The sequence below is a fragment of the Lutjanus erythropterus genome, chromosome 10, assembly GCF_056507025.1.
Source record: "Lutjanus erythropterus isolate fLutEry1 chromosome 10, fLutEry1.hap2, whole genome shotgun sequence".
Classification (NCBI taxonomy): Eukaryota; Metazoa; Chordata; class Actinopteri; order Lutjaniformes; family Lutjanidae; genus Lutjanus; species Lutjanus erythropterus.
The window spans coordinates 9331947-9347833 of NC_139326.1; the positions used below are offsets into that span (position 1 = coordinate 9331947).

General features: G+C 39.8%; 1 protein-coding gene across 1 annotated transcript in view; it reads right to left on the reverse strand.

Moving 5' to 3' along the window:
• The window catches only part of slf1 (SMC5/6 complex localization factor 1), a 51609-nt gene that overhangs the window by 23066 nt on the left and 12656 nt on the right, over positions 1-15887 (reverse strand). Inside the window, exons 15-17 of the mRNA XM_084728152.1 lie at positions 9855-9934; positions 3520-3612; positions 1598-1780 (exon numbers count right to left, since the gene is read on the reverse strand). Of these exons, the coding sequence (XP_084584278.1) occupies positions 1598-1780; positions 3520-3612; positions 9855-9934 (356 nt within the window). The remainder of the gene's footprint in view (positions 1-1597; positions 1781-3519; positions 3613-9854; positions 9935-15887) is intronic.

Here is a 15887-nt window from a genome sequence, read left to right on the forward strand (position 1 = left end):
ATCACCTGGAAATAAGAATTGTTGTGATTTTGTTACCTTAGAATGAGGCATTTATATCTAAATGGGCGGGTGCTCTTCCACAGAGCCACCAAGTTGCATTGCCATGTTTCTATAGTAGCCAAACAGACAAACCAAATATTGGCTCTAAAGAGCCAGTTCCCAGAATTCAAATTAATAGTGTCTTTGCTTAGATCCTTCCTGCCATGTAAATGCACATCTTTCAAAGTTTTTTTTTACAGCAGGACTTTGCAAAGCTCCTTCCAGAGCCACACAAGACATTAGACTACTGTTCCCACAGGCTGAAGAGTCATCCATGTTACAAATAAACTGATCTTGAATTGTTAAATCAGTGGAGTGGCCCTTTAAAAGCCTCAGCATCAACAGGTCCCTCACTCTCTACCAGGAGGCTAGTTAAGATAAAACTGGCCCTGCTAATAAGGTCGAAAGCAGCATTCAATCTGTCAGTAAGCTCCGCTACATTTGTTGGCTACATTAAATTGAAAGCTTGTCTTGGCTGCAGCAGCAGTGACATGCAGCCCACCACTGCAGTAAATCATTAGCTAAATGGCTAATTCTACAGATTAGCTCTCTTGGCAGCCAACTGGCTCGACAAGTTAAAGGTGTTTTATTTTAACATTATATGATTCCATCAGAGTGACGGCCGGGGACCATTTGCTTTAATGAATCGTTTCGAGGGAGATGGATTACATGAAGACATATGAAAACAGTGGAGTATATCCCATCCAATTAGGAAACATAAACATGTAACATACAGCTAGAGTAGCAATTTTTAATTGAACCTGACAGAGTAATGGTACTGACAAACTAAAGCACCGAGACCAATATCAGTGTCACAGTCTGAAATTAAAAAGGTGAAACAGAAAGAACTGACATGAAAACAGAAAAAAATCTGATTCTGTTCTGATTGGCAGAGCCAAATTGAAAGCATTAGCTTGACGTTATGAAATATGAAAGTGTATCCAGGAGATGCAGATTTATAAGTATATTTCCCATAAATCTTGTAAGTGAGCACACCACACAAAAAGAGAGTTTTGTGTTTTTATGTCATTAACTTTTTTCTGTAAAAACTAGGGCTGGTACAACATGCTTATCTCCTGATTTGATTTGATTTCAATCATGATACTTGGATGCAGATAAGATTTGTATTCTGATTCTTACACATTGACATTCTGCCATTTGATATTGTGGTTTATTCTGATTTGTGTTCCCTTTATTTGACACTAGATCACTGCAAAAAGTTAAATGATACCCTTCTAGAGGTGTCAGTTTTATTTCAGCCGCTATACTGTATAAAAGTAGTAATTTTATTTTATTTTTTTTTTTAAACAAACTGCTAAATATAGCTGTTCCTGCTCATCAAGCGAGATGTTGGATCACTTTAAGCACAAAACACCACAATTAAATCCTCTACCCATGCAAAACACGACCACTCATGTACGTACTTACGTGCTGCTTGGTAACCACTTTGAAGGTCCAACATTACTTTATATACAAAATAACCTTTGACTTAATTTATTTGTAATAGCTCCATCTTTATAAAAGTAAGTGTCTGAGTGTGCTGGTGACGTTCACCCACCTGCATGCTCCAGTAACATTTTGGCGATGTCCATGTGTCCATTTAGCAGGGCGTCATGCAGCGGACTGACTCCACCCACCTGGTTATTGAGCACAGGGGCCGGGTGGTGACGTAGCAAAGCCTCCACACACGCAGTGCTGCCGTGGTTGCACGCTTCATGCAGAGGCGTCCAGCCTGCATGGTCTACACAGTCAACAAACAAAGTCCGCACACAAACAAAAACAAACAATGTTTATTTAACAGGAAAGCTGAATAATCTGCAGAAAAATATTGTCATCTGGTATCTTCTTATGTAATACATGAATATACTATAATAACTGTAATCTGGTGCTTCTTGTTTTATGGTGTTATAGTGTGCATCTTGTATTGTTCCTTGTGTATTTCCTGTTGTGGTCTGTGGTGTTTTGTTCCATCTCTTGTGTATATGCTGCTGAGTCTTATGTATTTTAAAGGCCCACCTTGGGACAGGCATTACAAATTAGCTTAGGTGGTGTGTGGCATTGATTTATGCTACATATGTGTCCCTTTGCGAATAAAAAAACAAAAACATACATGAATATACTGTATATTAAAGATCTTAGCTTTCCGCGAAGAAGTTATACGGAAATGTTTCATTAAGAATTTTATGTATAAAGCAGTACGATTGACTCCCAAAGTAAGGTATTCTGCAATTTTAGCATTTGATTGAAGTGTCATGATGAATTATTAAAGATCAGGAGTGGATTGTTTTGCCATAAGGAAGGTAACCAACTATGTTGCTGGTTGGCTCAAAAGCTATCAGTGTGGGCTAACTGGAGGAGGTCTGTGCCAAAATTAGGAGAAACTGAGGAGAAACACCTTGCAAAGTTATTAAAGCTAATACTGTGAATGTCACTCGCCATATATACTCCTGCTCAGGGCTAACGACTTAGCCAGCAAATAAGCTAGCACAGACTAACTGAAGGAAAATCAGGAGAAACTGACGTGAGACACCTTGCAAAGTGATTAAAGCTAACACTACAACTATGACACAGCCCATTCAATACACAACTCCATAGTTCGCACTAGAGTCAGCTAACTTTTTAAGAATTCTTTTATTTTTGCCATTGGCAAAAGACAAACCACGCAGGCAGAACTAAGGCTGCTATAGACAGATTAGCTATTATGAAAGTGTTGTTATACTATGTGAAATTCTTGTTTCGGCATTAGAAAATAGTTACTAACCACCGTCTGTTAAAGTCTTACATAACTATACAAAAATCTGTTTCCATGTAACAAAAAATATTTAAATCCATCATGTTTTACAGCATTTGTTCCAGAATTTAAAACAGTGATGGACAACTGGATGCTGAAGAATAAAGAAAATAGACCATTTGGGGAACATCATAACATAGATCTGTTTTATCAGTCGAGCAAAGACTAAACATGGGCCTCGTTTTGGGAGACAACTGCAAGGTGACAGCGATAATTTTACCATTTAGCCGACAGTTCTGCCTGATCACATTTTGGACATTACCTCTTGCATAAGCCCCCCACCGAGCTGCAAGTTAATTTTGGCTGCTATTAAAGGGTGATTGCAAAATCGGAGAAACCTTTGAAACGGCACAACATTTCCATAAAAGGACAGCGAGTCATTATATTTGACCTAAAGGGACAAAAGAAAGTCACTCTGAAATATCAAAAGGCATTCAATTCACTTAGCAAAGTCACCGTAAAGCTATAAATCTGAGCCTCCAAACCCACCCCGCTCTTTCTAGACACACCCTTTACATTTTAGCGAAAGGTTAACCTCAATGATGACGCACACGCACTCCTATTTCTTCTTCTCCTCTTTTTTTTTCTCCAATGTTAATCGCTCTTCGAAACCCCAGAGCAAACAGTGGGAGTGAAGTGAGATGACGGTGAGGTTACAGAGAAAAGGGGGAAAGCGAGAAAGTCCTTACCTTTAACGTTGACGTCCGTGCCAGGAAGCGCCAGGATCTGAAGCACCGTCTCCACTTGGTTCCTCTTGCAAGCTCTGTGGAGGAGGGTCTCTCCTTTCGACCAGGACACACGGCGGACAAACACACCCAAAAGGAGAGAAGAGGCGGAAGAGAAGAGAGAGGAATCCAAAAATTAGGGTGTGCCCGATGTCCTGCCCATTGTCCCCCTCCATATGGTGAACACACCAATAAAACACCACAGAAATGTCCCCAAACACCACAAAAAAAGAGCCTGACCTAAAAAAGTACGACCCGCCAATGAGGATGCGATTTAAGAAGAGTGATGAGAAAAGGGGGGAGATCTTTCAAGGGAAAAAAATGGGAGGAAAAAAAATTAAAAGATGGAGAGTTGAGGCTAATTCGCCTCGCTCTTTCTCTCTTTTATAGACACAGAGATTTTCCACTTACACGCCGAGCCCAACAAAGTTAATATCAGGGCAGTCGGCGAGTGAATGAGTGTAGCGGTGAGAAAGCAGTCTGGCTTCCTGTCCGCTCGTCCCTATATTGTTACTTGAGAGGAAGTTATGGTAGACAGCCCACGCACAAAGCCCAGAAAAGGATTCTTCACAGATCCAGGGTTCAAAAGCTCCGCTGGGCATTGCCAGTGTCGCCACGTGATATTTAATCAGCAAACTACCAGTGAACAGGCATGGAAAAAACCTCTCAAGGATTCCATTTACATTTTTAAACACAATTTTCTTCCCTTTTTTTCTCATCTTTACCCCGTCCCTCACTTTTTCCTGATACAATATTAAACCAGGAATACATTAGCGGGCCAGAGCCCCCTCTTTTCATGTATGGCTGAACTTCAGAGGGAAGTTAAAGGCCAAGCATGAGTGGCTCTGTGCTTGCCAGTATAATACAGAACTGCAAAGCCCGTAATAAATGCTTTACTAGCTCTCCCCAGGACGCCACGCCTGTACAGGGGCTCCACTCCACAGAGCACAGACTGGGGCAAAAAGAGGTGGAGGAGGAGATGGGAGGGGAGAAAACAGAGGGGGCAAGAAAGAAGAAGAAGAGGAAGAAGAAGAAGCTGTGGAGGAGAGAGTGAAAGGGTTTCCTGCATTTCAAAGCACATAAGGGAAATATTGAAAATGCTGGCTCCTATTCATTCTGAAGAATTCCTTTCTTCCTGGAGGTGTCTTTGAGGATGCAGAAGATGCATTAAATGCCATCCACCAGTGGTAAAGAGGTTGCAGAGAAAAAAAGAAAAAAAAAAGGGAAATGGAAGGACTGTTTATCAAAAAGAAGATCTTTTATGTTCTATCTAGAAATGTGACACAAAACTTCAAAAACATAAGTTAAATTAGTTCAGTTAAAAAGTTTTAAAATGTACACATTTCATTTTTTAGTGCTGATTATGTCCAGTTCAGACACAATTACTCAATTTATTCATATAGTATATTATAATATTTCATGCATAAGATGAGATGGGTAGTGTAGTCCTTCCCTGGAGCACCACACAACACCAAACTGTTAAACAAAATGTAGTTAAGAGTACAGTTTTGGGCTGCAATTAACAATTATTTTCATTATTGATTAATTGTTTGGTCTATAAAATGTTAAGAAAATGCTCATCACAATGTCTCTGAGTCCAAAGTAATATCTTTAGTTTGCTTCTTTTGTCCAACCAGCAGTCTGAGAAGAAAAACAGAAAATCTTGACACACTTTTCCTTGAAAAATGACCGAAACAAAAAATTGACTATCAAAGCTAATTTTCTTTTGATTGTCTAAATAATTAATTGACAATCATCGCAGCTCTGGTACTGTCAATGTTGCACCATACTGATCTTTACAGTGTGTAATAGAATAATGCTGTCCAACTAAACTAAACTACAAAAAAATCCCTTCGATTTAAAAGAAACAAAAACACTTAATTGCTGTATGACACTCAAAAGCAGTGAGGACACATTAACAGACTAATGAAGCAGCTATTTGACTGCAACTTATTTCAGGTGATGTCTTACTTCATAAACTTATAATTTGTCTGACAACTTAGGGATGCATGTATTGCAGGTATTGGATTTTTGCAGCTAAACGATATTTTCCAACTCATTTTGTCTGATTGCTGATAAAGATAAATGCATATATTGTCTTCCACCTAACTGAAGAGAACATCAAGTCTCTCCTTTAGTGGTATTAACATTTTATTAAAAATTATAAGAAAAATACTGCTGACAGGGTTTTTATACTGCTGCCTGTTTCTCTTTGTTCTTCACAAATGTGACATAAAGATACTCCAGTTGTGTGCGCAATATGTTGTGTGTAATGACGTGCTGACATTATTGCGCATCCACAAAAAAACAAATGAACTCACTAAAATAAGGGACTTGCTATTAAGGACAAAGGACAAACTGACCTGCAACCAATTCAGTCATCTTTGCAAATGTGTAACAGAAAAGGCAAATACCATTCAGACTTAGTAGTTGCAGTCACTATCCAGTGCAATAATGACACTATAATTACACTACTCTACTTTGCCATTCTGATTTTCATTCTGAAAATATGTGTTTCACTGTAAAAATCATATCAATTTATATACAACAGTGCACACTTGTTTGCAACCATAGCATCATAAAGCAGACTCTCTGGTGGTTGTACAGTATCAACACCGGCAATAATGAGGTCAAGCAATGGAGCAAACAAATATTCCCCCGTCTAAAAATCAAAAACACCCAAGCAGAGGGTGGAGCTCGGCCCAAACTACAGTCCCTCCTAATGAGTAAGCTGTACTGTGTGGCATGTCAGTGTTCTACATGGGCTGCTCTGCTATTACCGGGCTCTAAAACGCTGTGATTAAACACCCATTCCACTACACCCCATGTGTACACATCCTCGCAAATGCCAGGGCCAATCCACGCACTGTTAAATCACTTTAATGGCTCCAATTTGGACACAACGCCTCTATTATAGGGGTAATTGCATGCTCAGCATTTACAAGCACGGAAAGGATAAATCCGCCTGTCCTTTTCTATAAATCCCCTGTTTCACACTTTAATAGAAAAGTTAAATGTATGTGTTGCTCTTTATATCCCTCAGTCTGCTTGCTACACTCCTGTAAAGTGTCACTTGGCCCGTCGATCCCTGGACCAAAAAGCTGCTGGAAGCCTGTAACAATGCTATTTGTGAGGAATGTGTTAGAAAAGTATTCTGAGCCAGTTATTGGATATATTTAAAACTATTTGAAGACTACTGCTGTCGCTGGCTCTAGGAGCAATGGCAGCACGTTAATTCCCCCAAAATCAAGATTACTGCAGCTTTCACTATGCCTCAAAAGAATTTACTGGCATTAACATAAGTGACCATCATTTTAAATTTCCACTGGTGGAGATTTTAATATAGGATACCTCCATTTAATCAGTCAAAAACAACACTGGGCAGCAGCAGAGCCCCTCGATACTGTCCTCTCTGCCAACAGGATGCAATAACACAAACACAGTGTCTTTTTAATAACAGTAAGCAAATCCTCAATATAAAAGTTTGATCCGCTGTGGATTGGATTGTACATAACTTTGGACGAAGCAGTCTGCCAAATGAACAAATGCAAATAAAATAAATGTAATGTAAAAGCAAGGCTTGCAAAAGTTTTGCATCTGTCATCTAATTCTTATATTATGATTTGGGTTTCTCACTGGTGGCACATAGAAGGTGCAGTAGGAATGTTGTGATCGATCAGGTACAGATGATAATCAATATTCACTACAATCACTGGTTGAGTAAACCCAATTCAGAGGTGCCTCAAATGGGCTGCAGCAGTATACTGGTTTCATGGTCCACTATTGCCAGGGATCAAACCATGTGCATTTGCTTGTCTAGGGGAATTGTAATATATCAAACAGAGATGACTTTTCCTGCTAGTTTTTTCCTGCAGTTTATTTTGTTAAAATAGGAGATGCACAAGTTCCATTTTTGTTAAAAATTGAGACTTTATGGAGACACATACTTCCATAAAAAAAGGTTTTACGTCTGTCTGGACATAATGTTTTGTGAAATTATAATAAAGTGTTTGCTCGAGAAAAAAAAAAATCACTTCTGTTTTCATTCTGCTAATAATAACAATAATTCTAATCCCATAAACTATGGCTGTGCAATCTTTACTCTCAAAAGAAGCATTTTTGGCCAAAAGATAAAAGAGTCTTTCTCGAGCCGCAACTCTTAAATTCTCTGTTTCTCTCGGAGGCTGTTCTTTTTTTTGGATTTGGCGTTCACAGCTTGCCGAGGGAGTCCATCTTATAGGGCATGGTCACACATATGCAAATACAGGGGAGTGGCCGTTGCCCGTCGAGGCGAACGTCTGCTGCACACTCGCCAAAGTTCACCAAAGCTGAACTCCCAGTGAAGCAAAGACTAAATACGCGCATGTGTGACTGTTCCATAAATGTGTTTTCTGCTGCTGTCAACCGTCATTTTAGTCAGCTGTCACGGCCCTCCTCCACCTCATTCACCTCCAGTTCGTCATACTCAGTGCCAAGTGAAGCTCTTCTAAAGTCCACTTCTTATCATGTCTAGGTCCTCATCGCTGTCTTCATCTTATCATCACCTCTAGTGTCTAGACTCTATAAGGAGTTTGCTATTCTACTTTTGGCTTCATCACCCCTTTAAAATATGCATATGTGTAATATTTCCCACATTATATTATATATTCACATTTCTCACCCTTTTGTGCACATGTCAAACAAAAAATACTTGTTCATTCAGAACAAAGTCTCTCTTAATTGCAATACCTTTACAGCTGACAACATCACAAATGTTGCTGCATGGTGAACTTTATCTGCTGAGGAAGACCATGTGGTGCAATCGAAAGCTCTAGAACAGCTGATGAACCATGGGATGACATTGTTTTAGCCAATATCCGTCTCATTTAAAATGCTGGGTTGTATCACTCAGCTCAAAGGTTTGTTCATTAGTGTGTTAAATATAATTTTTATAGGAAAGAATTAGACTTTGATTGTTCAGCAAAACACAAACTTTTGAAACAGTTATTTTTCATTGTTGGATAAAGTCACCTGGAGTAGCTTTACATTCCCATAAACTATGCACTGAACTCTTCAGCGTGAATATCGGCTTTTAACAGTTTGCTTCAGGATGACAAGAAGCTAAAAGCAAACAGATTTTAAGCAATAAAAACACTCAGCAGTTCTTCTTTGACAATCTGCATACAGTACATTCAGGCTGATTTAGATTGAAATCTCTGCTGAGCCTCCGCAAGCAAATAATGGAAACTGAAAAAGAGAAGTTCATCCCAAATCCCTCAACCCCTCTCAGCTACTTTGACAAAGATACTGAGGTTCCAGGAGGCGAGACAGATGCTCCAAAGCAGAAAAAAAGTGCAGCATATAAGAAAGCGAGCTTACATATGTGGGTGAAAAAAAGCCTGTAAGAGAAAGGGAGGATGGGAGAGAGAGAGAGAATGAGGGTGAGACAGAATGGGATGAGAGGGCGAGAGGGGAGGATGCTGTGCCGATGGTTCATCAAAAATTAATGCCGACCGCATCGGTATAGAGATCACGTAGTGGAAAAACAACACATGCCAACAGCCTTGAGTCTCCTGCCTCAGCCCTCCCTCCTCTCCCTCCCCCATCTCCCCCTCTCCTTTACCCTCCACCCCTCCTTCACAGCGGCACAGGGCCTTTCTGATCAGGTGGAGGGGGGAGATATGAGCTCTGACACCTTCGAGAGTTCACACAGAGTGCCATGCCTCTAATTGCAGGAAGTTCCACCAGTGCAGCCGCTGTATATCTGCAACGCTACCCTAATTGCTGCATTTAATATCCCTAAAATGGAGATCTGAGGCGCACTGTGCGTACTAATATGTGTTATTGTTTTGTGTGAGAAAGCCATTATTTCTGTCCGTGCCATTTATTTATTTATCTATTACTTTTTTAAAAGGTGAATAAGACATGAGGAAAACAAAACAAAGAGTGCAGTATTGAATTTCAATTCGAACAGAACGAGTGAAGGAGTAATATAGAGGTGGTAATGTGGCCCAAACTCAGCACCAAACACGCACAACAGGCTGAATTATGCAGCCGAGTTGCCCTTACAGCTGACTGGATGGAAGCGTGGTCCGATGCAAATCAATCACTCTCTCCATACATTACGTGCTCTTCATTAAACTGAAAGTGATGACAGAGCTATCATGTCCCTCTTTACTGATGACCTAGTGCAGTGCATCAGTCCATTAAAAGTCCGCTCCTTGCAAATGTGCAGCTATACTTTCAAGCAGTGGTGTGGTGTGTGTGTGTGCGTGTGCGTGTGTGTGTGTGTGTGTGTGTGTGTGTGTGTGTGTGTGTACCTGCTGCATTGACTCTCTTCAAACCTCTGGGGATGTTCTCTTTCTCTGGGCTTCTTTCATTCACCAAAGAGCTCTGAGCGCTGTGTGGAGAGAAAGGATGTGGTCAAAGGGGTTCCAAAAAAATATACGCGTATGTACCAAACCTAATTCAATAACACTTGGTTGCACTAACAAAGATTAAAGCTATTACAAGGAACTTTCACATTTTGTTGATTTTGGAGGCCCCTGTGAACAACAGCTGTAGTGTTTCCACTGTAATAACTATAAAATAAAACATTCAAAACAAAATAATCTTAATAAAAATCTCCACCTTCTCCTTTTTGTCTGTTTAACGTAAGACTCACTTTAAGTTTGCCCTGGAAAATGTAAACACAAACTTATTTAGTCTGATTTCAAGGTGAATTCAACCTGGTGGCAGGTATTAAGAATTACTATATGGGAATAGCCAATCTTCTTGGTGATGGTCTTGTTTGCTTTTATAGGTCATCTAGAGGCTTCGGTAATAAACTAATCTCAGTTTGGTAAATCCAAGTTTAATGATGTAAACCAAAATTAGAGTTTAATCAAATCGTTTGCCAAAACAAAATAAATAAATAAAATAAATAAATTTGAGTGCCGTTGGGACCTAGCTAGTAAGTATAAGAGGGGGGGTAAGAGGGGGATAAACAGTTCCCTAATAAAATGTTGCAATGTTTTCTTGCAGAATGAATTAAAACAAACAAACAAACATTGTGTTGTCTACTAGGTAAAATAAAATGTTGTATTGTATGCTAGCTAGCTAAAAACATAATTAAATATTATTTTGTTTGCTAGACAGCTAAAAAGTTAACAAAACCGTTTATAGTTTGCTAGCTGGCTAAAAATTTAATTAGCTAGCAAACAATGTAACATTTTAGCTAGAAAACAATGTAAGGTTAGAAGGTCTAATTTCTCCTCTTTTCAGAAAAAGTAGTTGGCTGAATTATCAACTGGAATGAAAGAAAGAGGAGACACATCATAAAACTCACTTACGTTGATTTTTTTTTTTTTATTTCTGTGCCATGCACAAAAAGTGCCCAGCCCTCATGGGTTTAGAAGACGCCAAATACAGCTGCAGTGCACAAACATTTTCCTTGTGTTACAAAATCGCAGTCTATTCCATAGCTCAGTCTTAAACAGAATATTCTGCCTTCTCTCCCAGGCTTGAAAAATAAAATCTGCCACAAAAAAGGTTCCCTTTCTAAAGCACAATTCAAGTTTCTCATACTCATCCTGCCAAAAAAAAAATCATAGGTTAAGTTTGTCATTATTTTGCTGTATCCCTGTCAAAAAGGCAGCTATTTTATAAGTTAAACCTGCTCAAGTGTAAGTTTAAAGTTAATACTGGATCACAATGTAAAGTGGAGCTTCAGGTTTTGGTGCAACAGTATTGGATTGAATTTAGAGTAAAAAATTAAAGTGAGGTTTAAAGAGAGGTTTTTTCAATTTAAGGTTAGTTTAAAAGTTTGGTGAAACAACTTAAAGTTAAACCAGGATTTAATCAGATATACAAATGAATCTGTGTTGGTCCAACCCAGTCTAAGAGACTGACCCTGATTCACACTAACAAGTCCAACATTTCATTGAGTGACCATTTCAGCATGACAGTGTGGAGACCTAGCGGTACAGAAAGTGGAACAGGCATGTCTGCGCTGTGAAAAGTGCCATTAGCAAATGAATCCCTCGTGGCGCCGTATCATTTCATATGAAATCTGACAATATCTGTCAAACCCCTACTGTGTTGGCCACACATACACTTCACACACCCAACCCTCCATTCCCGTCTCCAAAGCACTTTTCCTCCCACTTAACGCCTCAAACGCACAGACGGAGAATTCGATGTGAGCAAGCACATTAGGAGGAATAACTAGTAAAAGAAAGTGAAGCCTCTTCAAAGTAGTGGCGTGCTAATAGCTGTGGGCTGTCACTAGTCCTGTGAGTGGGTATGGGAGATCTGCCTGCATGAAGCCTGACAGGTGTCTTGAGTGTATACGTGCGTGCACGTGCGCGTGCGCAGCATTGAAGCGGAGTGCCATCCGTATTACAGGGAAGAGGCTTGTTCCCTGGTAATTGGCTTGTTCAGAAGCCAGGAAGGAGCTCCCAGCAGTGAGGAGGAAACACACGTCCTGTCACGTTGCTTGTTATTAGCAGGGACAAGGCTGAGAAGAGATGAGACGAGCTCTGTGTGTATGTGAATGTGTGTGTGTGTGAATGAGAGAGTCCATAAGAGTGTCTGGGATAAGGGCGTACCACTTCTCATCTTGAACCACTTCACCCGAGTGTCCCCTGTCCATATAGGCTGGCAGCAGTGGAGGTTGACAGTACTTGGCTTGTATACGCCCCGGCCTCTCCCTCCCTCATGGTCTCCTTTAGGAGGCCAGCATGCTGTCAGTGGCACAGTTATCAATTCTGGGCCTGGGGCAGCGAGTGCCCTTGGAGGCCGACTCTCAAGGAACTTGTTTGCAATAATGGAAGTAATGGGGAAGTGCATGTCGAATGCCACAGCAAGAGAAAGCTATGCATTAGAATTTATACTTGCTTTAATTCCACCAAAGAGGCAGAAGCAAAGAGAACTCCATTAGTAAAATATTAATGAGGACGATGCATTTACAGATATGGTGATATAGCTGAAAAATTACCTAAATAAAATGTTTCATTTCAGTTGATAAAAACAATGTATTCAATATTGCGATATCACAATAAAAATAAATTCTCAATATCGTACGGAACCATGGTATTCCCTATGATATCACTTGGTTACTTATTTGATTTTTTATTCTTGTTTTATTTACTGAAAGGACTGTTACTGCATTTTAAGTTCAAGAGAAAAACACATTTTCTAATAAAAAAAAAAAGTTTTGGCCTGTGTGATTCTGCACAATGCCTGTTTCACACAGTCATTATGAGTCGTTAGAAATAATTAATTTTAGTATTTCAGTATTTTATCTTATAATCTTATAACCGTTAATTTACTTTTTATCTACTTTCATCCTGCCTCAGGTTTTTCCTCTCTTATGATAGCATTTCCTCAGTTCATCTTATTTTAATGGTTTATTATTTACAGAGTCATTGCTCTGTGGGTGGGGGAGTGAGTTATTGTTTTATTGTATGAAGCACTTTTTGTTAGTATGAAAAGTTCTAAATAAATAAAGTCTGATTGATTGATTGATTGATTGATTGATCAGTCACTGAACTCCAGAGTGTGTATTTTTAGAGCGGTGGGTTTTTGTTTCGGGATAACGGGCTTAGCTTTATATTGACAGATAACTGACAGTTATAATCAGCTGATCAACTTACAGTGTAGGACTCATTGTCGCTCGTTATTGTCAAAGTATAATGTCGAGTCTGGGGAGGAGGGGTAGCTCCAATAATTTGATTTTGGACTGCAGTGTCCATTTTTTAACAGTAGGGTGTTCCATATTTCACCTTTAATCACTTTATTTATCAAAGCACACAGGTAATAGACCAAAGAAACCTATAAAACTGACATAGTGGCAAGCCTACCTGTCCTTTTTTTTTATTAACATCTTCACCATCTGCACTCAATTCCTCACCGATTTCTCATCTTATCCACCTTTTCTTTCCCAGAATCAGAATCGCTTTATTTGCCAAATTTACCAGGTACACAGGAGTGTGACTTGGTGAGAGAGCGTGAAAAGATTTGAAAAAAATAAAATGCTAAATACAACTATTATAACACATTAGACTACAACAGAAATTCTGAATAAAAATGAATAATAAAGCATACCACAGGTTAAGAGTAATAAGAATGCTGTGCTCTGCTACACATTATGTTTGGCATTGTAGTGTGCTGTATATAAAGATAAGCATAATAATTGGAAATAAATATGCTGCAATATGCAACAGTTGCTCGTGTATTACATGGGCCTGGCAGGACAGTTGGAGGAATTTTTACCATCCACACAGTGTGTGTGTTAAAGAACACACATGTGCATGATGTTTTGCTATTGTGTCACACATCAGTGCTGCAACCCCTTAAATAACTGGCCGTTTGTGTGTCACTCGTAGCACGCTCCATTATTGAGAGATATGACAGGCCGTTTATGAGCCAGGGCACATTTGTTTGGTGCTTTCATGGCAGTTTGCATTTAATGCCTTTAAGTTAAACTATTGAACATTTTATTAAACAATTTTCTTACTGCTATCGAAAAAGTGTCACTTACTGTTACATAAAACCATCATTTTATTGGCCAGGCCAAGTTACAGGCTTTTCTTAAATCCAGTTGACACTCTCTACAGGTCTGTTCAGAGGAGATGGAGCCAAAGTAATGACATAGTCAAATGGTTTGAAAAGATAAGCGACACACAGAGCTCGATTAAACCAGCAGGAGGAAACCTTCGTTTAATTACAGCTTCCCTTCTGCTAACAGCACTCACTGCCACGCAGCCAGCCGGCAAGTCAAACGGCCATCTAAACAGTCGGTCAATCAGCCGGCCTGTCAGCTTGGTATGGCTTGGACGCATGCCCCGATGCCAGCCTGTCTGTTGGTGCAGAAGAACACCACTTACTCGCCATCTCTCATATACGACGACAGCAGCTTCAAGTCACAGTAAAACAGCCTTAATGTGTTCTAACAGACCGAAATGAAAGATAAAGGGGTCATGTGGCTCCTCTCAACCTTTATGACCTGCTGCAGCTCTTTTCATAAATCCAATCCCAAACGTGCTGCCGGAATTTCTGTCTTGGTCTTGTGTTCTGCTGACACGCTCTTAGAAATAAGAGTTCCAAAAGGGTTCTTCCACAAGGGCTCAGGTACTGCCCGTAACTCTTTGCTTCTAAAGAACCCTTTTTTTTTTAAAAAGAAAGGGTTTGTCAAGAGTTCTTTGTAAGACTAAGGGTTCCATGAAGGGCCCCCCTCATCCAGAGAACCCTTTTTGGAAAAAAGTTCTTTACGGATTGTTGACATCTTTGAGGAACTCTTTCATTAATGGTTCTTTGTACCATAAAAGTGATCCCATGGGTGGGTTCTGGATGAAACCTTTGGTGTATAAAAAGGTTCTCAGGAAAAGCCCCTGACTGTGCTCTAGGTAAATCCCTTGCGTCTAAAAAGGTAGAACCCCTTTGGCGGGTTCTTGTCAGCATCCTGAGAATATGAAACATTACACCCTTATAAGGGGTTCTGGATGGAACCTTTCACAGATGGCTCTAGGTATAACCCTTTACGTTGGGTTCTAGACCGAACTTTCTGAAAGGGTTCCAAGAAGAACCTTTACAAAAGGTTCTCAAAAAGGGTTCTCCTATGGGGACAAGTTGAAGAACCCTTAATGGTTCTAGTTAACACCTTTATTTGCAGATAAAACAGAAGTGAAACCTCTATATGACAACTGAAGCCACATCCACAGTTGTTCTACTTAAAGCAGAGAACAATAACATACGGCTGATTTTTTACATAAAATATTGAAATGATTTTCAGGAGTCAAAGCCGCTCAAAAAACAGAGAATCAGAAAATGCTTAGCGATTGAGGAGTGTGTCAGACTGTGTACTACAACATAAGATGTGTTAATTGATTACGAGTGTCAACATCACTGACAATATGTATAACATCATGAATCCAACCATGAAACACGAGGAAACAAGATTTCCTTTTGGTTTCTGTCCTCGATTTATCACAGGCTTTGTCATCTTGATGGCATTCTTTCTTTTAGGGTCAAATGATTTTACATGCCCTTTGGCATTTCTTTATCTCATCCGCACAGATTGCATTCCTTGTTTTTCTTTTTTCCTTTTTCTCCCAGCTCTTCTCATGTCAAAATAAACTAAATCCTTCAAACTGCGGGGAGAGCAGAGAGGAGAAGAAGAGAGCCATGATGGAGGGATGAGGGGGATCTGGACGGTGCATGAACCAGTAGCCTTCGCGTGAACCTGCTCCCTGGTGACTCCTGCCCTTCTCCAGGCCAACTACCTGCTGGTGGAGCAGCAGATGTCTGATGTGGTGTATGGAGAGTGTGTGTGTGATTGAATTCAGGGAGGGATTTAGTATGCGAGGGCAGAT